The 26,360-nt window shown below is 42.3% G+C and overlaps 1 protein-coding gene across 1 annotated transcript in view; it reads left to right on the top strand.

The window, feature by feature from the left end:
• HSD17B14 (hydroxysteroid 17-beta dehydrogenase 14) overlaps window positions 1-24,891 on the top strand; it is a 110,816-nt gene extending 85,925 nt beyond the window's left edge. Inside the window, exons 8-9 of the mRNA XM_082274374.1 lie at window positions 6,052-6,148; window positions 24,520-24,891. Coding sequence (XP_082130500.1) covers window positions 6,052-6,148; window positions 24,520-24,684 — 262 coding nt within the window. The 3' untranslated portion in view covers window positions 24,685-24,891. The remainder of the gene's footprint in view (window positions 1-6,051; window positions 6,149-24,519) is intronic.
• Window positions 24,892-26,360: the final 1,469 nt, after the last annotated feature.

Raw genomic sequence — 26,360 nt, 5'->3', positions numbered from 1 at the left:
GTGTATGGCCAGCATAAGTTTGATAAAAAATCTAATTTTTTCATAGTACAACATTAAAAAAAGATTTTTTTTCCCCATAGGGAGAATATAAATATAAAGACAGAGGTTCCATCAGCATCAATACAAACTACCATTACTGAGTAATCATATTTAGGCGGACCTACGCATTTCGTAGAACATACTGTTCATCAGTTGCTTCATCAGGGACCATGAGTTGACCGAATTGTTTCTACAAACATTACACATAATGAAGATCCTTTCGTATTGAATTTTTTGAGCTCAGACAAGATACAGGTATTAGCACCCTATAGCAGCCAAAAACCACAGGACAGTGTAAAAAACCACTGGACAATGGGCTTGATGTACACCGGACCGTGCCCAAGATGACAAGACGGGCAGAGATACCAAACGAGCTGGAAGAGGACAGGGGGCTGGATCTGTACTACCTACAATGGATAGCATAACCAAGGTCTCAGATCTTGTCTAAATCCAGTAAAAATTTCACAACCCACGTCGCCAGGAACCAACCAGATTGAGAAAAATCCTTTTTTAACGTTGTACTATGAATAAGTTTGATTTTTTATCAAACTAAGTTATGGTGTTCATTATTTTGTGACAAATCCACATCCTTCAAAGTCCTAGTGCTCAGTGAGTTACAGGAGGGTCAGTTTTGGCCTTTCCTTGTTCTCACTTTGTTTTTTTTATGGTTTTATGGTACAATTATGAATGTGGATGTGGTTAGTTGTCTCTAGAACTGATATACACCACTTTATGCATAATAGTTTAATTGAAAAATATATGCTCAAAAGTTACTGTATTTGTTTATTGTTATGATCTTTTGCAAAGTACAGTAAATATATTTTTACAAAAGCTTCTACATACAGGATGTGTAGTTTGGATTTTTGGCATTTGATTTACACTTATTTCATAGTTGCCAACATTTGAAAAAAATTTCCAGGGACACTTTGCAGCACAGCTATCAATTACTTACCACACCCACTTCCCTGAAGCTCCGCCCACTCTGCATAATTAATCTCCGCCTACTTATCAGATTATAGGGTCTACTTCATAAAGAGAGAATTACAGGAATTTGAAAAGGGAATTTCAAACTTAAGGACAAAGTAGCAGAGTTGGAAATATTCTCCCATTCAGCTGCACTACTTCTGCCTAAAGTTTAAAATTCTCATCACAATTCCCTGCAATTCTAAAATGTCAGCTTGTCGGAAGGTGCTCTGCCTCCCCCTGCTGGCGGATTTCGGAAAGTGCACCATGCTGACACCCTGCCTCCGGTGACACGTTAAATTTGCGACAGGCGGAAAGAGTGAGCGGCCCCCCGAGAGACAACCTGCTGCCAGAACTACAACACATAGCTGGGGTGAGAGCGACACTGTTTGGAACAAAATAAAAATATATATATATATATATATATATATATATATATATTTTTTTTTTTTTTTTTTTTAATAATTTACATTGTCCCTGATTAACAGGGACAATGTAAATTACCCGGGACAGGCTCCTATTTGCCGGGATTGTCCCGGAAAAAACGGGACAGTTGGCAGGTATGTTATTTGCAAGTACAGCTTCTTGTTCCATGTCATCGGCCATGTTGGGTACTAAAGCTGTCCATACACCAATAGAAATGTGTTTGTACATTCATACAGAAATACTTCAGTGCATTTGATCTAGCCGTCATTAAGTCAACTAATTTAATTCAAAAGCCCTTAAAATTAGACCTGCTGCTCAAATGGAATCCCAAAACCAAAAATAATATATTGCAGCTTTGCCAATCAATAGATATGGTGACTGCAGTAGATTCCTTTTCCTTTATTTTCACCTGGTGATCTGACCAGTAACATACCTCCTGTATTAGGGTGTCTACACTCTGGGTGAAGGAGCAATAGAGACACTTTTGGATAGCAGCATTGTCAGTCTTGGGGGAAGATGCGTGCTAGATGTACTAGCATATTTAGATACACTAACAAGGCACCCTGGTATGCCTCCTGTGTTCTTCAGGGGTGCCTTGGCAAAATGGCAACAAATTGCCACAGGATTTACTTTGTAGAATTACAACTCCGTGCACTGTGCTGGTCAAGCCACTGACACCCTGACAACACTGGGCACTGTGCTGGTCAAGCCACTGACAGCCTGACAACCCTGGGCACTGTGCAGGTCAAGCCCAGTGGCGGCTGGTGCTCCATGGGCCGGAGGGGGCGGTAGACGGACCACACCATAGCCCCCCCCAGACCACACCAGCCCACCAGAGGGCAGTCGGCAGTCAGCAGCAGCGGCGGCTTTCCCCTTGCTCGGTCTCCTGCGTCTTGGCAGTGAGCAGCGGCGGCGGCGGCTTCCCCCTCGCTCGGTCTCATGCGTCTCCTCCCTCCTTCTCCTCAGCCAATGGCATGGCTTCTCCTTTCGGCCAATCGGGAAATGGGTCTCAGGACCTGCTTCCTCATTGACCAGGAGGAGAATCAGTGTGATAATAACGAATATTCATTCGTTATTGTCACACAACTGGGTGGGCTCGGGGGGTAGTGCTCTGCGCTCCAAGTTCACCCTTTTGGAAGTCTATTAGAGCCTCTGGCTCTAATCACGTGCTTTAAAAAAAAAAACCCTATTGAAATCCATGCGTCCAGCGCCCTGCATGTAGATTAGGGGGCCGGACGCATGGATGGGGGGCGGTGACGAAAGGCGTCAAGTTGCAACGCACGCTGCCTCGATCTGGGCCCTTACTTTGAACCGCACGCCGTTTTCCCCACTTCCGGGTACGGAGCGAGTTCATACGAGCGGACTCGGGACATAGCCGCGAGGCTTACAAGTCTGCAAAGGCGCACCAGCTTTTTTCTTATCCAGTGCATATCTTTTACAATTTTCTTGTGTGATTGGCGTGATGTTTTTTTTAAATAAAGAGGATTTTTACCGTCTACACTATGAGGAGTCTTCTTCCTTCTATATCCTGAGTATACACAGGCGAAAGAATCGCGGACCCCCATTTCTCACCTGGAAACCGGAACAACTGTGACCAAGCTTTTACTGATTCCTGCTGGCGTACGCCACCTGGAATCCACCAGATCTGGTAAGTGGGAATTCTTACCATCCTACACCGAAGCGGAGGGTCACACCACTGTTGCATATATGTATGCACCGGCACCTGCACTTTTAAGAGTCACATGAAAAGACTTTTGTTCATTGCACATTTGCACTATCTCGTATCAGCACTATTGTAGCACGGACTTTATGAATTTTATGCATGATTGGTTTGTAGGACATCATTGTTTTTCCCTGCACTTTATATTTAAAAAAAAAAAAAATGTTTTTTCACGTTGGAATTTTTTAGAGCATATTGGGCTGGTTTTTATTCACTTTTTTACTTTTATAAATTGTATTATCTATTTATTGAGCAATCAATAATAGCACATTGCACTTTATATTTTTTGGAAGGAATATGTATGGTGATATCTTACTGTTGATTCATTGCACCTTAAAACCAATTACCTATGGATGGTACACCTAATTTGTTTTAAGACTTATCTATTGTCACATTAGCACCACGCAATATCATTTTTTTCAATATAGGGGTAGCGCAGTTTACCTACCTGCACCACCAAAAGAAAGCTCTATTTGTGGGGAAAAAAGTACATCAATTTTATTTAGGTACAGCATCGCACGACCGCACAATTTTTTCCATTAAAATAACGCAGTGCCGAATCGCAAAAAATGGCCTGGTCATTATGGGGGCAAATCCTTCCGGTCCAGAACTGGTTAAGCTAAACCCAGGACAAAAAGATAAATACACCTAGAGGAGCTCTTTAACCTACCAAAGCTTTTCTATTTTTGTCCATCCAGTGTTATTTTTACACAGCCCTGCAGCCAGGCACATGCCAGCCAGGCAGATGACTCCACTTTCTTATTTATTCTACAGTTAGGGAGTACAGTGGTGACATCTATTCATCCCTGGATTGCTGACTGGACAATGAAAGAGCTGCAGCAGACTGGTGTGGTCATCTCTCTGCTCACTTTGCTATCTCCTCCTCTTAGCATGTTCCTTGTCACTGTATTTGCTTGCAGCAATTATTTGGTTACTGCTTCCTCTATCATTGTGCTGTGTTGTAGGGGATTGCAAGAGGATCTTATTATTTCAGGTATTCACACTAGCAGCAATTACATTTATAATTGCACATAAACCTGCATTAATATGGGACCTTTACATACCTCCCAACTTTCTGAGATGGGAATGAGGGACACCTATTAGAAAATGTATGTAGGCATAGGACACGCCTCCTGCCATGCCCCCTTAAAGGAGAATTGTACAAAAAAAATCACTGGTTAAACCCACAAGTGCTTTTTTTTTAACACTACTATTCCTTTTTACTGGCTTTTGGAATTTAAAGTTGCAGCAATTTAGAAATTGAATGAAAAGCTTGGAACTGCAAAACACTTTTTGATAGATAAATAGTGCATTTTTTATACAACTATATCGATCAGACCAAAATGAGGGACAAATTAGGAGGAAAGAGGGACAGAGGGACTGAGGTACAGTCCCTCAAAATCAGGGACAGTTGGGAACTATGCTTTAACCACTTAAGAACCGCCTGCCGGCAGAACGCTTCCGCCCCTACTCGGCAGCGCGGACTCCGATGCACGGTTCAAGCAGCTCCAATTGCCGCCTGACACCCGCGATCGCTCCCCGCTGAGAGAGAAGAACGGTCGGCGGTTGTAAACACAGCTGACCGTTCTTCTCTCTGAAATGATCACAGAGCGCCTGTGATTTTTCTATATAGAATCACATGTCTCTGTGATCATTTCACAAGCCCCCCCAAAGTTAGAATAACTCCCCTAGGCTCACATTTAACCTCTTTATCACCCACCATGTTAACCCCTTCCCTGCCAGTGTCATTATTACAGTAACAGTGCATATTTATAGCACAGATTACTGTAGTAATGTCACTGGTCCCCCCAAAAGTGTAAAAAATGTCAGTTAGGGGTCTGATCTGTCTGCCGCAATGTCGCAGTCCCGCTAAAAATCGCAGATCGCCGCCGTTACTAGTAAAAAAAAAAACAATAAAAATGACATAAATCTTTCCCGTAGTTTGTAGACGTGATAACTTTTGTGCAAACCAACTAAAATACGCTTATTGCGATTTTCTTTACCAAAAATATGTAGCAGAAAACAAATTGGCCTAAAATGTAAAAAAATTTTGATTTTTAATTTTTTTTTTGTGAATGGTATATAGCAGAATGTGAAAAATATTGTTTTTTTTTTTCAGAATTGTCGCTCTTTTTTTTGTTTATAGCGCAAAAAATAAAAATCGCAGAGGTGATCAAATACCACCAAAAGAAAGCTCTATTTGTGGGAAAAAAAGAACACCAATTTTATTTAGGTACAGCATCGCACGACCACGCAATTGACAGTTAAAATAATGCAGTGCCGAATCGCAAAAAATGGCCTGGTCATTAAGGGGGAAATACTTCCGGTCCAGAAGTGGTTAATATCTGCGTGATGTTTTGCTTTAAACTTTGAGATATATAAAGGGAGCACAGTTTACCTGGTCAGTCCCTAAGTCCTCCATCCAGATACTGCACACCAGTCTACAAAGGCCCCCTGTGTCGGGATATCAATTTCTTGTGATGCAGGCGTGGAAGTGCACTTGAAGCGACTCTGTGAGCTGCTTCTTGGACTGTGGTCCCATTATATTACAAAGAATTTACGTTAAGGCAAATTGAATGAACATTTTAAACTCCGCACAGTTGTAGTGTTTGCTGGATAGTATTAGAAGCTCACTGATTACGTTCCCTTGTTTCCTGAAATAGCTCTTTACAGCTAATGGAGTTCCTGTATAGCTATATTTTGTAGATATGGATCATAGAGATTGTAACGACATCAACAGCTGGTCTGAGAAAAGTGTCCCTTACTAAGCAGAACATTGGTTTTCTGATTACCTGTGTGACTATTACAATACAATAATATTGAATTTGTATTTATCAGAGAACTTATTAGATAATACGGTGCACACGATTAACTTTATGATATAAAATGTGTATATTTTTCAGTATATCTCCAGGAAACATATGGACACCACTTTGGAAGGAACTCTCTAGTCATGCTGCTGATCCTGATGTCATGATCCTAGGAGGGAAAGATGCCCAGGTGAGGGGGTAACCAATAAAAATGTGCAGCCTCGCCAAATAGCATTGCATGTTAGAAGCTATGAAGACCAGATTTTGAAAACAGTTCTGTCCCCTTCACTATGGGGCTTCTTACAATTATGGCCCCTGTATTTGGGGCTTCTAACAGTTATGACCCCTGCAATAGGGGGCTTCTACAAGTTATGTCCCCATCATTGGGAGGCTTTTTACAGTTCTAGCTCCTGCATTTGGGGGGCTTCTAACAGTTATGGTCTCTGCATCGGGGGCTTCTAACAGTTATGGCCCCTGCATTGGGGGGCTTCTGACATTTATTTCACCTTCATTCGGAGGCTTCTTTTATGGTTATGACCCCTGCATTGGGGGGCTTCCATCAGTTATTTCATCATCATTGGGAGGCTTTTTACAGTTATGGCCACTGCATTGGGGTGCTTTTACCATTTATGGCTAGATTTGGTGGGTCTCTGACAATTATGGCCCCTTCATTTGTGGTTTCTGTCAGTTATGTTTCCTCCACTGGCAGCTTCTGACCATTATGGTCATTTCATTGGGGGCTTCTGACAATTATGGTCATTTCATTGGGAGCTTCTGACAATTATGGCCCCTTCATTGTAGGCTTCTGAGGAGGAAACCACATACACTTAGATGGTTAACCACTTAAAGCGGAGTTCCAGCCCCAAAATCGACATAGTCGATTTTGGGCCATCCGCTTTCTTCTAGGTCACCTGAAAAAGAAATGGGTAATTACGATTTTTTTTTTTTTTTTACTTACCTTGTAATTACAGAAAAATATACTCACCTTTCTTCCACTTCCTCCCTCGGCGGCCGTGGCCCGCGCCGTCACTTCCGCTTTGCAATGATTCCTGGGAGCTGAACGTCATCGCTCCCAGGAATCAATGCGCCTGCACCGGCCCCGACGTCAGTTTCGGTGCAGGCACGTCATACATTGCTAAACTGCTTCTGGGCATGCCCAGAAGCTGTGCAGGGATGACGCTGCAGCCCCGGAAGTGACGGCAGGGCCGGCGCAGTGCATCGTGGGACCGAAGAGGACGCAGAAGAGGATCGCGCTGGCTTCAAGCTGCCCACACCTGAGATGGCAGCGCTGGAGAAGAAATTTTCAAGGTAAGTATTTCTTCTAAAAGGTAAGTGCGAACTGGGACAGATCAGAGGCTATCCATTGTGGAATGTACTAGCCCTGACTGTCCCGGGGGTATTTTCATTGAAATTTTTTTTTGGTGGCCGGAACTCCGCTTTAAGGACCAAGCCTATTTCTAACACTTGTTAAAATAGATATTTTTTTCTAGAAAAATACTTAGAACCCTGAAATACATTATATATTTTTTTTTTAGCAGAGACCCTAGAGAATAAAATGGAGATCATTGCAATACTTTATGTCACACCGTATCTGCGCAGGGTCTTACAACATTTCTACAGGTTACCAGTTTAGAGTTACAGAGGTCTAGGGCTAGAATTATTGCTCTCACTCTAACAATCGTGGCAATACCTCACATGTGGTTTGAACACCGTTTACATATGTGGGCGCAACTGTGCGTGAGCTCAGAGGGATAGAGTGCTTTAAATTTGTTTTTTTCTTTTTTTTTTAGCTTTTATTTTTACACTGTCTCTTTAAAAAAAAAAAAAATTGATCACTTTTATTCCTATTACAAGAAATATAAACATCCCTTGTAATAGAAATAAGCATGACAGGTCCTCTTGAATGTGAGATCTGAGGTTAAAAAGACTTCAGATCTCACATCTACACTAAAAAGCAAAAAAATAAAAAATTCATCATGAAAAAAAAAATGGGCCCTTTAAGGCTGCTGGGAGGAAGCAACGTATGACATCGCTCCGGTCCTCCAAGGCCATAAAGTCGGAGTGGGGGCCAGATTGCCCTCATTCGACTTCCTGCCTAGGAGGGGAAAGGACCGGATCGTTTTCTCTGCTACCGATGGCTCCGGTAAGCGAAAACGACCAGGAAGCGGCGGAAGGGCACCTCTCCCTCCGCCCATAAAAGTGATCCCGCGGCGAATCTGTCGCTGGGACCACTTTTATGTGAAAGAGGAACACTCGCCCTGTAAAAAAATACTGGGGTTATGGCAGCTATCTGCTGCCATAACCAGTGGCGGCTGGTGCTCAAAATTGTTGGGGGGGGGGGGGCGCAAACAGAAAAATGTAATAGGCATTGCTTTGCGGCAAAACACACGGCAAAAAATTGCATGATTTTAAGGTCACAAAACTGTGAAAGGGGCCTTCAGTAATCAAAGTATAGTGTGCCCCCTTCAATGCAGAATAACCAGAGCGTGCCCCCTTCAATCCAGAGTGACCAGAGCGTGCCCCCTTAAATGCAGAGTGACCACAGCATGCCCCCTTCAATGCAGAGTGACCACAGCGTGCCCCCTTCAATCCAGAGTGACCAGAGCGTGCCCCCTTCAATGCAGAGTGACCACAGCGTGCCCCCTTCAATGCAGAGTGACCACAGCATGCCCCCTTCAATGCAGAGTGACCACAGCGTACCCCCATCAATGCAGAGTGACCACAGTGTTCCCCCATCAATGCAGATTGACCACAGAGTGCCCTCTTCAATGCAGAGTGAGCACAGCGTGCCCCCTTCAATGTAGAGTGACCACAGCGTGCCCCCTTCAATGTAGAGTGACCACAGCATGCCCCCTTAAATGCAGAGTGACCACAGCATGCCCCCATCAATGCAGAGTGACAACAGGGTGCCCCCATCAATGCAGAGTGACCACAGCGTGCCCCCATCAATGTAGAGAGACCAGTGCACTTACCTGATGCGGCGGCTTCTCCTCAGTCCTCCGCGTCTCCCTCCTCCTCCTCCTCCTCCTTGGCCAATGGCAAAGGTTCGCCTTTCGGCCAATCAGGAAACTGGTCTCGGACCCGCTTCCTGATTGGCCAGGAGGAGGATCCCTGTGACAATAGCGAATATACATTCGCTATTGTCACACAATGGGTGGGCTCAGGGCGCACTGCTCTGCGCCCCGGGTCCACCCTTTTCTGAAGCCTATCAGAGCCCCTGGCTCTAATCACGTGCCTCAGAAGAAAAAAACCCCAATTGAACTCCATGTGTCCAGCGCCCCGCATGTAGATTAGGGGGCCGGACGCATGGATGGGGGGGGGCGACACCTCTGCGCCCCCAACGCACTGGCCGCCACTGGCCATAACCCAGGTATTTAACGTAAAAGTAGCAACGTAAAACCGTGGTGGGCGGTCCGTAAGTGGTTAAAGTGGAACTAAACCCACCCAGTAATCTCAACTCTACCTTCCAGTGATGCGACAGTTACTTCCCTCGCAGGCCAATGTCATCTTCTTCTGGGTGTCGTTTTTTTTTTTGCCTCTTGATTGGCCAGTGGGGGAAGTTGTCATCCTGTACACATATACTGGATTCCAGCACAGCCAAGGTTTGTGGGGAATGCAGACTTAGCTGCATGAATAGCTCAGTGTACATTCTGAAAACTGCCAGCAGGCAGGTAAGTCTATATTATTACAAACAAATGTCAACCACCCCAACCTATAACTGGCATTTGCAGCAAGGAGCACATAAAAGGGCAATGCATGTCAAAAAATAACAAACAAAAATTCCCAGCTCACTTACCAGCCAGCCTGCAACAAACTGAATTGTCCTGTCAAACAGCTCAGGTTAAAACCAAGGGGTTTAGTTTGCACACATAAATATAAGCTGTCTTAACTGTATAATTTTGAGTGTCCCCAAAGTTGGAGCACATATATAATAAAAGATAGATTAAGGGCAGGTCTGCCTGGAGGGAGCCCACCCCCTCCTTAAAGGTATAAGGACGCACTGGACACCCAGCAATAGCACAATGGCAGGGAAGGTATCCAGTGCGCCCCCTCACCAATTCACCAACAGTACAAACAAATGGCAACCACCCCAACCTATAGCTGGCCTTTACAGCAAGGAGCACGAGGAAGGGTGATGCATGTCAAAAAATTAACAAAGATAAATTCCCAGCTCATTTACCAGCCAGCCTGCAACAAACTGATTTGTCCTGTGTAACAGTTCAGGTTAAAACCAAGAGGTTTTGTTTGCACACATTTGCAAATATATTCTTAAGCTACAGGGCTACTTCATGGTACTGCAGTCCTAACTCTATAGTTTTGAGAGTCTCCAAAGTTGAAGCACGTATATAACAAAGGATAGATTGAGGGCAGGCATGCCTGGAGGGAGCCCACCCCTCCTTAAAAGGTATAGGGATGCACATTGGCAGTGAAGGTATCCAGTGTGTCCCCTCACCAATTCACCAACAATACAAATGGCAACCACCCCAACCTATAACTGGCCTTTGCAGCAAGGAGCACATGGAGGGGTGACACTTGTCAAAAAACAACAAAGTTTGTGTAAGGGTCCTTTCACGCGGTCAGTTCAGTTTTTTTATCCATTCGGTCACTTTTTTTTTTTAAAACGGACACGGATGCACTTTTGTAGGGTCCGTTCCGTATGTCCGTTTTTCATCCATCCGTTTGTGGATGAAAAACAGACATAATGTATGTCTATGGGATTGCGGACGTTAGCGGATGGCATCCGCTAACATCCGTTTTTGCATCCGTTCCATTTTTTTAAACGGAAGAAAAATAGGGTTCTCTTCCATCTCAAAAAACATAAACTGAACGGAATGGACGCAAAACGAATGTCAGCGGATGGTCATCCGCTAACGTCCGCAATCCCATAGACATACATTATGTCCATTTTTCATTCGCAAACGGATGGGAGGAAAAACGGACATACGGAACGCCCGTGTGAAAGGACCCTTATTGCAAAAGAGACATAGCATGTCTTTTCTGCAATAAAAAAAAATCCTGCTTGCAGTTTTACAAAAGTTAGGTATAGCTCTGCTTTAAAATGTATATTTGAGCTGAAAATAAAATAAAATAACTTGTTTAGTACATCTGTGCAATACATACATTTTATCTTTTTAAAAATGCTGCTAATACAGAAAAATAGCCGTTGATCTTACGAAAATCAAGTGTGCTTTGAAATTCCTTTTTGAGTTGACAACACCGTGCCTCTGCTGCACTGAAATTCTAAGCAGTGTTGTCAGTCCTGTCCAGTTCTATTCTGTGTAATACAGAAAATCTCTCCTCCACATCTCAATAATGAAGGAGGAAGGTGTTCTGTAGTTCACAAAAAGAACAGAGCAGGACTGACAAGAGTGCACAGAATATTAGGTACCTACTGGATGCATAAAAATCAAAGGAAGCAGAAGAACTCATGGATGAGATCTCAGTACTGGTGTCAGGAAAAGATAAAAGCCCGCAGGTAATTCACACAGATGATATCTACCCACATAATATTTCCCTTGACCTTCAGTGTCTGACAGGATTGATAAACTATAATTTTCTAATATTTGTATTGCTGTATTGCATGTATTTGCAGTATCTCACAAAAGTGAGTACACCCCTCACATTTTTGTAAATACTTTATTATATATTTTCATGTGACAACACTGAAGAAATTACACTTTGCTACAATGTAAAGTAGTGAGTGTACAGTGTAAATTTACTGTTCCCTCAAAATAACTCAACACACAACCATTAATGATTAAACTGCTGGCAACAAAAGTGAGTACACCCCTAAGTGGGCCCAAAGTGTCAATATTTTGTGTGGCCGCCATTATTTTCCAGCACTGCCTTAACCCTCTTGGGCATGGAGTTCACCAGAGCCTCACAGTGCTCCCCAGTGCTGGCATCACTCATGCAGCCCCAGACCATGACACTCCCACCACAATGCTTGACTGTAGGCAAGACACACTTGTCTTTGTACTCCTCACCTGTTTGCCGTCACACATGCTTTACACTATCTGAACCACATAAGTTTATCTTGGTCTCATCAGACCACAGGACAGTAATCCATGTCCTTAGTCTGCTTGTCTCCAGCAAACTGTTTGCAGGCTTTCTTGTGCATCATCTTTAGAAGAGGCTTCCTTCTTGCATGACAACCATGCAGATCAATTTGATGCAGTGTGCAGCGTATGGTCTGAGCACTGACAGACTGACCCCCCACCCCTTCAACCTCTGCAACAATGCTGGCAGCACTCATACCTCTATTTCCCAAAGACAACCTCTGGATATGATGCTGAGCACGTGCACTCAACTTCTTTGGTCGACCATGGCGAGGCCTGTTCTGAGTGGAACCGGTCCTGTTAAACCACTGTATGATCTTGGCCACCGTGCTGCAGCTCAGTTTCAGGGTCCTTGCAATCTTCTTATAGCCTAGGCCATCTTTATTTAGAGCAACAATTCTTTTTTTCAGATCCTCAGAGAGTTCTTTGCCATGAGGTGCCATGTTGAACTTCCAGTGACCAGTATGAGAAAGTGTATGAGAAAGTGAGAGCGATAAAACCAAATTTAACACACCTGCTCCCCATTCACACCTGAGACCTTGTAACACTAACGAGTCACATGACACCGGGGAGGGAAAATGGCTAATTCGGCCCAATTTGGACATTTTCACATAGGGGTGTACTCACTTTTGTTGCCAGAGGTTTAGACATTAATGGCTGTGTGTTGAGTTATTTTGAGGGGACAGCAAATTTACACTGTTATACAAGCTGTACACTCACTACTTTACATTGTAGCAAAGTGTCATTTCTTCAGTGTTGTCACATGAAAAGATATAATAAAATATGTACAAAAATGTGAGGGGTGTACTCACTTTTGTGAGATACTGTATATGTAAAATCTGTAAAGTATGATAAAAAAAAATTAGGGTTAAGAACATATAGTGCGTGTGAACTTCAGTGGTGTGCCACCTAATACAAACATGGCTGCGGAATGCATTGTTTGATGAGATCATGAGACATGACAGCTGACCACTAACCATTGTCAGCTACATTCCACGGCCACAGCTGTAATCATATTTTTATTAGGGGGTATAGAAGCATGAATATGACAGTGATTGCTTTCAAGGCATAGAGGCATTGGAGTAAAGCCTAGATATTATTGTATATTTGGTTTAGCTTGCTCAGGATACCATGGGGCCCTACAGGAGCAAATGCAACCACTGCCACCCACTGAAAAAAGGCAACCCTGGTATAATTCCATTTGTGTGGTTTTTCACAAAATCCTCAATAGGATGGCTTGGCTAATGGCCAGAGCCGTCTCCTCTATTCTATCTTGTGACTGTTGGGGCAGCCCGTCTATACAACTGTGTGTACCTATTATATTAATGTCTTTATATATTTAAAATATCTGAATTGACCCCCCCTCGCTCATATAATTGCTTCAACAATCCCACTGCAAATGAAGGGGTCTTAGAAGTCATTTACAATAGTAAATAGTGCATGGGCCCACTGTTCTGAAACAAAACGACTAAATCAAGAACAGATAATACATGCAGATACACTTTCCCATCTCATATGTTCACTATTGGTCTACAAATGTAGTAGGGAGCTTCAATGGTCAACATCAAGACACAGGGGGCATCAGGGTGAGGCTAAGCAGTGACTTCAGGGGATTGATATTTACATTATAAGGTGTGGGGTACTGGGCTTTTGCGGGTCTTCGAAGATAACATAATATATATGGGGGCATCTTGGAATTTCTTCATTTAATTTCTGTGCTTAGGTTATTTTTGTTTGAGAACAATTAATCTTTTTTTTTTTCCGACCTGCTCATTTGGTGTTCAGCACATGTAGGGAAATCTCCCGATGATCACTAATGAAACAGCAATATTACCAGCAGAGAAAATAGGACAATTGAACATAAGTTTCCAACCCCCTGATGAAATGATCTGATTTCAATGGCCTCTACATTTTCCGAATCATTAATGAACCAGTAATCATCCAAACCTCATGACATTATTTAACTCTTGTCTAATGTATATATACCTTTGACACTTATAGCATAACAACCCCCCTAGGTTTACATTCACCTGTCACTGATCCAGTAAGATATTGTGCACTGGATTGTCCAGCCACTTGTCCAAAATGATGGATGCACTGTACAATTCCATTGATGCTGGGAATAGCTGGATGGATTTTTGACAAGTACCTGGGTGATCTAACCATTGATATCTCACTGGATTGGGAGAAGGTGATTACAGGAGTGGGAAGGAGGCTGGAGGTGCCTGTGACGGATCTCAGGTACCCCAGGTGGGCACATCCGCCAGACCTGTGTCTCCTGTCCTCCAAACGCACCCACAGCCTGTAGATTAGCCATACCCAGCCCTTAACCCCTCAATCATGAGATAATCCACACAGGTGTTGAGGGTTAAACATGCAGAGCTTAAACTGTTTATTAAATTCCAAGACATACAGTTTTACACACAGTTAGGGACACTCCCCCTAGCCTTGCCAAAGAGGGGAAGGGGACAAGGAACAACCAATGGGAACTGAACATTTGTACATTGAAACAGGCTACAGATAACCTAATGAGATTATGGTAAACAGGCAGTCTCTCAATACACCCCCCCCCCCCCCCCGCAGAGAGATGTCTCCAGTCCAGACCATTGTCTACGTGTCATGAATCAACACAAGTAGACACAGAAACAAGAGGGGGAGACGGGGGGGGGGGGGGGCTGTAGCATTACGTTAACTCAATGCCAGCGTGTCCCCAGGTCTCCAGTATCTTCTGGCCCATAGTCTGCCGGTAGGAGGCACGCGCACAGTCCCTTCCAAAACACACAGTGACAGTGGGTTTTGTCACAGTGCCCCTAGGGGAAAAGTATTTATTTAGTGGAACATAATATTTCTAATAATTTAGTCCATTACGTAGCACACTGTGAAAAGAGAAATTAGACTGGAAAAACATTTCCCTAACCAAACTGGTGCCTTTTTTGGTATTTTGGTGATATAAAATGGGGTATTGCCAAAATACCTTTCATATGATTGTTGCTTTATTATGGAAGGAAAACTGCAGTCCTAAATTGCACATCTACTGAAGTCCTAGATAGCAGTGCCTGGAAAGGTTTTCTCTTTCTAGAATATTATATGAGGGTAAGGGATGTCCTGCTTAATGCCTCGTACACACGTGCAGATCGTCGGCCGAACGATCGGCCGTCTTTTGTCCCCGGGCTGTCGTGTCTGTTGAAAAGTGCAAAAGACTGCACAAGAATTTTGTCCGCCGACTACAGCCGACTGCAGAAGTGATGTCATGTGATGGTTAACTTTCCGTGTGTTTTTTCTTTTCTGAGCATGCCCAGTCTTGCAAATCTGCTGTCTGTCGGCCGAATTCTGTATTGACTGGCGAACAATCGGCCGCTCTGGTGTCGGCATACAAAAATTTTAATGCTTGCACGACAGATTCTTTTCGGCCAAAAGTGCGCTGTCGGCTGTCGGAAGCATCATACTAACAAGCCGAAAATCGGCCGTCGGTCGAATCTTTTCGGCCGACAATCTGCACGTGTGTATGGGGCATTATTCAACACAACCTGATGTGACTGGGTTTCTTGTCCCAATACTTGTGAACACCAGAAGTCTGTATGATGCTCTCCGTTGATGTTGATCAGACCTTGATTTCAATGACTACGGTCAAACCACATTTGACATTTCCACCCTGTCCCAAAAATGACTCTCACACTGTATTGATATAAAACAAATGACTTTATTTGTGAGTGGTCTTTAAAGCGGAACTTCACTCTCTCAATCAACATTGACTTTTTATAATCCTTATGCTGCTGGCATTAGTAAATAAGTATAAATTAATAAGTAAATATATTAGATTTACTTATTTTCAACTTTTCTTCAGTTACTTCCAAATTATGTCATACATCCTAGGGGAGCTAAGCACACCCTCCTGCCTGCATGCCTAAGCTAAGGGCAGGCAGATTCCAGGAAGTCAACGCTACATGAATCATCCTTCCTTACACAAGATGGCCACGGCCAGAAATGCTAAGGGGTGTTTTTCAAAGTGATTTCTCAGCCAAATAAAGCATGGAGACATGGATGGATGGGGGAGTTTGCTTACAATATTAAAAATGAATTAAATAGTGTTTTTGGTTTGTGGTGCTCAGATACAGTGTAGATCTGCTTTTGCACAGAACTGTAGTTGACTGTTTACTGTCTGTGATTCGGGTTTTTTTTTTTCCAAATATAATTTTTATTGAAGTTTTCGGGTAGGATAACAAATTCATCATAACAAGAAGACATAGGATCAATACACCCCTCACATTCTTGCTTCCCATATCTCCCAGCTATCCTATGTGTTAAATAGCTATTCATCTCCTTCCCTTTCTTTTCTAACTCAAATCAACCCCACCCAAAACAAAAAAAAAAAAAAAAATATATAAATAAATAAATAAATGGGAAAACAAAAACACATAAGTTTCCTCCTCCCCCATCTCCGTATTGTTTCTTTATTTACTAAATCTCTCCGACATCCAATATATCCTGATCCGGTCTGTCCATCCCCTGGTTCATTACTAAAAACCTGTTCCATACTCCCCATGTTTCTAAATATTTTTCCCTCTTATGTTGACCTGTCAGAACCAGATCCTCCATTCTATTTATTTCTTCTATTTTACCTATCCAGCAATTAATTGTTGGGGGTTCCTGCTTTTTCCACCCCAGGGGGATACAGGCTCGGGCAGCGTTTGCCATATGGCATAGTAACGATCTCCTGTATTTCTTCCCTGGTATCCCGCTAAGTTGTAAAAGAAAGAACCCAGGGTTTTCCGGGATCTCAAATTCTGAAAACTTTTGCATTATCTCTCTGACCTTCCCCCAATAATTTGATAGTTTAGGGCATGACCAAAAAATATGTATTAATGTACCCTCTTCCACCGAGCATCTCCAACATCTGTCCGAATTATTTATTGCTATTTTATGTAGTTTATATGGTGTATAGTACCACCTTGTCAAGATTTTGAAATTTAATTCCTGATATTTAGTACATATAGAGGATTTAAAAGCAAGATCAACCATCTGTTGTCTCTGTTCTGTGGAGAAGGTACAAGATAATTCCCTTTCCCATCTCTCAATATAAGATAAATGGTGTCCTGCTTTAGGGGTATTTATCAAGGAATATATTTTTGCTAACATATGGGATATATTCTCTGACTCACTACAATATTCTTCCAGCATTGTAAGCTGACGGTTATACTTCTTTGGATTGGGGATAGATCCCAAAAAGTGAGAAAGTTGGAGTGCATTCCAAAAGGGAAGTGTAAATTCCCCTTCCTCCTCCATTAATATCTCCATTGTCGGCCATTTATTATTTCTCACAAAGTGGGATGCCTGAAAGCATCCTGCTTTATCTAGATTCCTAAATGGCTGTGCTTCCATTCCCATGGTGAATCTCGGGTTCCCTATTATAGGATATAGAGGAGAGTCATGTGAAGTAAGGTCCTTTTGAAAACATATTTGAGAGCATATTCTTAAAGTTGTCCCAATTAATTGGTGTGCTTTTAATTCTGTCGGTAAACTCTCATAACACCATAATGCCCTAGATAATGGTACCTTTGTATTAGTTTGTTCTATTTTCACCCATAGCTTTGATTCCCCCTGGCGGCACCAGTCTATTTGCCTCCTGACATGTGAGGCATAATAGTATTTTTGAATATCTGGTATCGCTGTACCTCCATATTTTTTTGGCAATGTAAGTAATTGTCTTGAAATCCTCGGCTTCTTATTTGCCCATATAAATTTTATAAATATTGAGTTTATCTGTTTGAAATATCCTATCGGAATCTTTACTGGCAATGTCTGGAGTAAATATAAGAATCTGGGTAAGATAGACATCTTAATAAGATTGCATCTCCCCAGCCAAGAGAATAAGCCCGTCTTCCATTTTTCTAATTTAGAGCCAATTGTATTCAAAAGAGGTTTGAAATTCAATTCGTATACCAAATCAGGGTTGGCCGGTATATACGTTCCCAAGTATTTTATTGCCTTATCTGCCCATTTAAATTTAAAATTTTGTTTCAATACTTGTAGTACACTTCTAGGCAATCTTATCCCCATTGCTTCTGACTTATTGAAATTTATTTTTAAATTTGACATGGACTCGTATTGTTCAAATTCCTTAATTAAATTAGGTAGGGATATTGTCGGGTTTGTTAATGTAAATATCAAATCGTCTGCATACGCCGAAATTTTGTATTGTTCCTTTCCCATTTGTACCCCTTTAATATTCAAATTTTGTCTTACTTTACATAAGAATGGTTCTAGGGACAGTACAAAAAGGATAGGGGATAGGGGGCATCCCTGTCTCGTACCGTTTTTAATCTTAAAAGGGTCCGATAGAATCCCATTTACTTTCACTTGGGCTGTTGGGTCAGCGTATATAGAAAGGATTCTCTGTATCATAATCTCTCCCAGCCCGATATGTTTCAATGTCGCTGTCATAAATTTCCAGTTCACGCGATCGAACGCTTTTTCTGCGTCGGTACCTAGGAAGACACATGGTTTTTGAGATTTATCAATTTCCAGTAACAAATCCAATACTTTGGTGGTATTATCTCTCCCTTCTCTATTATTTATAAAGCCCACCTGATCCAAGTGTATCAATGATTGTATATAATGATTCAGACGGGTTGCTAATATCTTCGTAAAAATTTTTAAGTCCGTATTAAGGAGAGATATTGGCCTATAACTCCCACATAACATTAAATCTTTATCTTCTTTAGGGAGAACTGTAATGTGTGCTCGTTGAGTATCTCTACAAAAACTTGATCCTTGCCCCACCCCGTTAAATAATTTTAATAGATACGGGCCAACTATCGGGAAAAATACCTTATAATACTGGAGGGTAAAGCCGTCCGGTCCCGGCGCCCTCCCAATCTTCATCATATTTAAGGCTTGTAATATCTCCGTCAATTCTATAGGTAGGTCCAGTTCCTTGCCTGCTTCCTCCGATAGTTTTGGCATCTGGGCAGAGGCTACGTATTCTTCCATTTCTGATAAAGTTGTTAAGTTATCTGTCAAGTTATATAAGCTCGAATAATAATCTCCAAATACCTGGGCGATCTGTCTAGGTATCGCTATCTTATTGCCCTTAGGAGACAATATTTGGGGGATATATGTAGTCTGTTTCATCTCCTTAACCGCTATGGCTAACAATTTCCCACACTTATCTCCTGATTCATATCCTATTTTTCGGCTTCTTTGTAGTGAGGCTTTTGCTTTATAACCTAACAGATCATTAATCTCTTTTCTTATGCCCCCCACTTCTTTCTCGTTTTTTAGTGTTATATCTTTTTTATGGGCACCCTCCTTCTCGTGTAAAGTTTTGAATAACGTTTCTAATCTTTCCATCCTCTCCTTTTTTACTCTCGACCCATGTTTAATTAGTACTCCCCTAATCACAACTTTATGTGCCTCCCATAGGACCCCTATATCTCCCCCTGGATTTTCATTTGTTTGAAAGTAAAATTTTAGTTCCTCTGTTACGTCCCTGAGGATCTCAGGTGTCTGTAAGAGGCTCTCATTCAATCTCCAGAACCTTCCCCCAAGGGCCAGGGATTCCGAAAGTGAATACTCTAAAGTGACTGGTGCGTGGTCTGACCATGTGATGTTCCCAATCTCAACTTTTTTAATTGCTTGTAGTTGTCTATGAGGGATAAAGAAATAATCTATTCTTGTGTATAGTTTATGTACTGATGAAAAATATGTATAATCTTTTTCCCCGGAGTGGGTAAGGCGCCATACGTCCACAAGTTGGTGTTTATATAGTTCTTGACTTATTTGCTTACTACTACTCAAAGGGACTGAGGAGCATCCTGATGAAGTGTCTATCAGGGGGTTTAAAGGGATATTTATGTCTCCTCCCAGAATCAGTTGTCCCTCTGTAAAGTCTGCCAGTTTATTTAAGACCTTCGTAAGAAAGCTCACCTGTTTCTGGTTGGGGGCGTATATATTTGCCAACGTTACCTTCACCTCTCCTATTGTTCCCTTAATAAAGATGTACCTCCCCTCAGTATCTGTCTGTATATCTTGTAAAGACCATGGCATTCTCTTGGCTAAGAGGATAGATACCCCTTTTGATTTTACCTCTTTATTTGTCGAATGGTACACCCATGGAAAGTTTTTATTTCTAAGTATGGGTACTTTGGTTTCTTTAAAATGTGTCTCCTGTACTAATGCTATATCTATTTGGGACCCTTTTAAATCATTTAGTAACATGTGTCTTTTCTCAGGTATGTTCAGACCTCTTGCGTTTAGTGTTATACATTTTATAGTCGCCATTTAGATTTATATTTTATATCCAGAGTTAAGAGGAGGAGAAAAGAGAAAAAAAAAAAAAACCCACAAAACCAAAATCCCCCACCCCACCACCCTCCCTTCCCACCCTACTAATAACACCTTGTTATATCAAACGCCCCTCACGCTCCTTAGCGTGTCTTGCGTTCACCTACAAAAAGGTCCGTGGTGAGGCAATGCACGGAGCGAGAATCAGCTCACTGCCCCCCTTGTCTGGTCGGATCCAGTACTCCATTGTTATTTATTCATTCACTACCCTTATCACACAACTCCTATTAATTGGTCTCCTTTAATGATATGGTGTTACCTCCACATTAATGAACATCTTCCTATCTCAGATATTCTCTGTGACGTATTTCTCTCTCCCTCCCACTCTCCGTCCCACTCTCCATCCCCCTCACCCTACAACAATTAATTGTCTTCAACTCCTTAGGTCCACCTAGAACATTCAACGACATGTAGATAAGTAGAAAGGAGAGGAGAGCAAAAAAGGAAAAAAAAAAAAAGGGGGGGGTTATCACACACCCCCTATTACCCAAGTGCCTACTGTTGAAAATCTCAACCAAACCATCCATTGTTAGTGCCAGAAAAAAAAAAAAAAAAAAAAAAAAATATTGTGACCTCTATCAAAAAGAGCAAATAACACCAAGACAAAAAGTGAATAAATTGGTGAATAGGAATAATAAAAAAAAATAAAATAAAATAAATAAATAAATAAAAATAAAAATATATCAACCCCCACATATGGGAGGGTGCCAGGGGGATGTTGTTTCCTGCCCCCAGGGGAGCAAGATAAACATCCCTAACAATTTTTAAGTGCTTAAGTGATACGTTCCTCATATCTCTTAAAATAAAATAAGAGAACGGGGAAGGAAGAGAAAAAAAAAAAAATATATATATATATATAAAAAACAGGGCCATATGGCCTAAAAATATTCCAACTGCGTGTATATTAAATGTGCTGTGTATTATACATCTCCTCTCTCCTTCTACTTAACCAATCTCTCAACTATACCCAGGTAGGGGGGAGGATGTCTGAGGGGGGTAATAATTAATTGATAATTAATACAAGGTCTATCTGGCTCTAATTATGTCCAGAGAGCACCCCAAAATTCTCTCATATCTTCCCCTAAAGGGAGAGAGAATAAGGAAGAAAAGAGAGAAAAAAGAAAAAAAAAAAAGCATGGAGAAATCTTCTCTCCAAAGGAGGTAACAAACCCACAACAAAAAAAAAAAAAAAAGGGGAGCCATAATTACCTCTCCCCCGAACCCACCTCTCCACCCCCCTTATTCCCCTGTCAGACCTCCTCCCCTCCTTGCTTGCTCAACAAAAAAAAAAAAAAAAAGAAAAAGGGGGAGCGAGGGGTACTTAAGCAACCCAAAATTTCATTAAAAAAAGGGGGGGGGGCAAAAAAGGGGGCCCAGAAAAAAAAAAAAATATAATAATATAAAAATAAGTCAAATCGTGTCCATCCAGGAGTTATATTCTCTCAGAATCTTGGTGATTCCTCTTCAGACTCTGTGTTTTCCGGTCTCTCTCCTTCTGTTAATATTCCTGTCCAAATACTGGGGCAAAACAGCTCTCCAATCCGAAACATATAATTCCTTAATGCCCAAGTATTCAAATAACCCCTGCAGGTCCATCTTGGATCTCAAAGTGAAATACGTGGACTCTCTATGAAATGTTACCATTAGCGGATATCCCCAATGGTATGTAAAACCCAACTCCTTAGCTTTCTCCAGTATCGGTCTCAGCATAGCTCTACGGGTCAGTGTGGCTCCAGACAAGTCCGGTAATATCTTTATCTTAGCTCCCATATAATCAATAGAACCCTTGAGCCATACCTTCCTCAATATTTCTTCCCTCTGGGAAAAATAGTGGACCCGACATATTACGTCCCTTACTCTATCAGAGTCTCCTGCTTTGGGCCCCGGGGTTCTATGGACCCTGTCCAATATTATGCTATCATCACGACTAGAGTCTATTACTTTAAGGAGTATATCTCTTACCGCCTCTTGAAGTTGGTCCCTTTTTACCTGTTCAGGCAGACCTCTTACCCTCAAGTTATTCCGGCGGCTCCGGTCTTCCATATCCTCCATTCTTAATTGCATAGAAGCCAGCATATCCCCCTGGCCCTTGTATTTTTTTTTCAATCTCCTCTACTCTGCCTGTTAGGGATATTACTGTCTCTGCACCTTTATCCACCTTGTCTGAGATATCACCAATATCCTTACGTAGTTCCTTCATCTCCCGCCGGTGAGTCTCCTCCATCTTTGCCATCATATTTTCGATATCCAATTTCGTTGGGAGTGCTTTAAGCAATATCAAAATATCTGATTTTGGGTCTGCAAGCCCCTTATCCTCCTGTAGGGATGTTGGGGTGTCACTCCGTTGCGTCTCCCCTGGACTCCGCATTGTGGACTCCTCCATTGTGGACTCTGCGGGTAATTGCATTCCCAGCACCTTATATTCCTTTTCTACCCCCTGGGCTACCTCCCTCTCCTTCTCTCGGGTATCCTTGGTTTCCTGGATCCTCTGTTCCACGCTGGGAGTGTTCCTAGTACCGGTAGTCTCCCCTTCCACCAGCTGTTGTACCGCTTCGTTTATCTCCTCTCCTTCAGCGACGCTGACACTCCCCAGCAACTCCGGGATCTGCAGCTCCGTGACACCGCTCTTAGCGCCGCCTGACACTCCGGTTATCACCTTGCCGACGCCGGGGAAATAGCGCCCTATCTCCCCCGCTGTGGACCTTTCCTGGCTACGGGTTTGCACCCGTGATTGGCGGCAACTTCCCCGAGCTCTTGCAGGCATCCCTCGGAGGTTACCGACCGGCAAGCATGACCGGATCCGGCCACACAGGTGTACTCAGGGAGGCAGCAGCGTGGAGCTCACACAGAGCACCTCCTCACACCGTCATCACTCCACCACGCCCTCGTGATTCGGGTTTTTTAACCACTTAAGCCCCGGAAGATTTTACCCCCTTCCTGACCAGGGGGTTTTTTGCGATTTTTTACTGCGTGACTTTGACGGACAATTGCGCAGTCGTGCGACGCTGTACCTAAACGAATTTCACGTCCTTTTTTTCCCACAAACAGAGCTTTCTTTTGGTGGTATTTGATCACCTGTGCGATGTTTTGATCATGCGCTATAAACAAAAAAAGAGCATAATTTTTGCAAAAATAACAATATTTTTCACTTTTTTTTATATGAAATTCCCCCCAAAAAAATGTAAAAATCAAAATTTTTTAACATTTTCGGCCAAATTGTTTTACGCTACATATGTTTGGTAAAAAAAAAATCGCAAAAAGCGTATTTTGATTGGTTTGCACAAAAGTTATCGCGTTTACTAACAAAGGGAAAGATTTTTGTCATTTTTGGTGTTTTTTTTTTAACGAGTAATGGCGGCAATCTGCGATTTTTTTTTGCGGTACTGCGACATTGCGGAGGACAGATCGGACCCTTGACTGACATTTTTGACACTTTTGGGGGTACCAGTGACATTACTGCAGTAATCAGTGCTATATATATGCACTGTTACTGCAAAAATGACACTGGCAGGGAAGGGGTTAACTGTATTGGACAGGGAGGGGTTAAGTGTGTCCTAGGGGCGTGATTCTAACTGTAGGGGGACAGGTCTCCTAGTGTAAAAACAAAGATCAACGGTTCTACATAGTAGAACCGTCTGATCTTCATTTTTACACAGGGAGAACTGACAGGCGGCTTGTTTACATAAGCCGCTCTGTCTTTCTCCCGCTGTACCGGCGATCGTAGTGTGACTGGCGGACATCGGGTCCGCCGGTCACACGCCCGCACTCCTCTGTGAACGAGCCGAGGCAGGCGTGCGCCTCGGCGGGCGCGCGCTCGCCCGCTATTGGCTCTAGAAGGAGTGACAGGCGAGCGACGTAGACCTACGTCACTCTGCCTGGCCGGGGCTGACTGACGCAGTAAATATACTGTGAGCAGTCGGCAACCGGTTAATGTAGCTTACTACTAAAAAAAAAACAAAAAAAAAATCACCAGTATACTTTATGTAGAGATAATGCGGTCACATGTTTGTGCCTACTTATCCCAGTCTTTTACAATATCAGATAACATGTACAATACCTGCTTACCTTGATTTACCTTACACTAATCTGTGTTTGTACCTTAATATTTGTTTTCCACTCCCAATTCTTGTGTTCCTTTGATCTTTTTTTTTTCTTTCAGTTACTTGGTCGAATGGGCACAGCTGAAGAATGTGCCAAAGCTGTACTTTACCTGGCAGCAGAAGCCACATTCTGCACGGGCATTGATCTTCTCCTTACCGGTGGAGCTGAACTGAATTACGGCAGTAAGAATCAACAGAAGACCCAAAACAGCATTTACAACTGACTGTCCAATGGGACAACTGATGTATGAAAACTGAAGGCCAGGAAAATAGGGCGTGACCCATAGCATCCAATCATATTCTCACTGTACATTTTTTTGGAAGTTTACAAAATGAAAGCAAACATGTAGCTGGTTGCTTTGGCACTGTTACAATATTTCCGGTTTTGGGAGTGTTTCACTGAATATAACACAAATTGCCGTCCATTGACATCTGTGTATGTCTCCTCTCTAATGCCAGTTTGTGTCAGTTAGGATGCAGACAATGGCAAGTATAATCAAATTTAATGGAAGTTTCTGGCTCTGTCAATAGAATCACATCAAGACAAGACATTCGTGGTTCCAGGTCACTGACTCGGCTTTGACTGATTAAGTAGTGAAGGCAAAGGACAAGCTCCGTGTTATGATACTAATGAGGAATTACAACCTCCATTTATTGTGATCCAATGAAGCTAACCAATTTGCAGAATTATACGTGAAAACACGTTTTATTTAACACTGGCATCATTTAATAATTGCTTGAAGCTTGCGGTATTCACAAACTCATTAAAAAGGGATTCTGTTACTTTTTTATCATTGTTTTTTTAATTACAATTTAAATTTTAACATGAAAATACAAATAATATTTTTATAAAATTGTTAGTGTTTTATTTTCATTTTTAGTAAAATTACCGGTATATTCTTTGTGTACTCCATGGTTCAGATATCTTCTTTCATGACTGAATGTAAGATCTCATTTAATTTAAATAAATTGATTACTACTTACCCTGGTGCAGGCTCCAAGGCTGTCATTGTGAACATGCATTCACTACGTAATCTGTTACTGATGAGGAATAAGTATGGACAATGGCAGTTCAGACTTTTAGTGGCTGTAGACTTGTTCCAGGTCACTGACTTGGGTGATCAATGCACATTGCAGGGATCTTCACAAACTTTGTTGCAGATTCCTACTTTTTATTTCTGCCGGTTCACACTAATCCGACTTGTCAGGCGACTTGGTCGCCTGACAAGTAGCTTCCAATGCTGTGCAATGGAACCGTTCTAATCCGAGCGACTCAAGTCGCTCCGACTTAGAAAAAGGTTCCTGCACTATTTTTTTGCAAAGTTGGAGCGACTTGCATTGACTTCTATTATGAGAAGTCTTTGCAAGCCGCGCTGAAGTCGCGCTGCACTGGCGACTTCATTAGTCGCCCGAAGTCAGGGCGACTTCGAGTCGGATTAGTGTGAACCGACTCTTATTCTAAAGAAATAGGTCTGTGTCCATGTGCCAAGTGAATCTGTGTGGGAATGATATCAGTTACTGCACTTTCAGGGCTCTAATGAGGAAGGTGACAGGGTCTGCATCTCTTTTGATGTGATTTCCCTTCGGGAGTATTTCGCCAAAACTTTTTGTTGCAGGGGGTGCTCAAAATCTGACCTGTATTTTAGTGCAGACTTCCAGGAAAATCAGTAAACCAATCACATAAGCAGATAATGACATATCTGGGGGAGGGGGGATGGGCCTCTGTACACAGAGCACCCCCAGGGAGCTATTATTGCATTTTACAGAAAGTTACAGAGCTGCAAAGGTCATTTTTATTAACGCTCAATTACAATTTGACTTGTGTAACAATTGTAATCACCTTTTTATTGTTAAGTGTAAGGGGAATTTTAGTACATTTAGGATCCTTTCACATGAACGA

The sequence above is a fragment of the Pelophylax lessonae genome (assembly GCF_965119305.1).
Source record: "Pelophylax lessonae genome assembly, chromosome: 12".
NCBI classification, from domain to species: Eukaryota; Metazoa; Chordata; class Amphibia; order Anura; family Ranidae; genus Pelophylax; species Pelophylax lessonae.
This window is presented reverse-complemented; position numbering and strand designations above follow the sequence as displayed.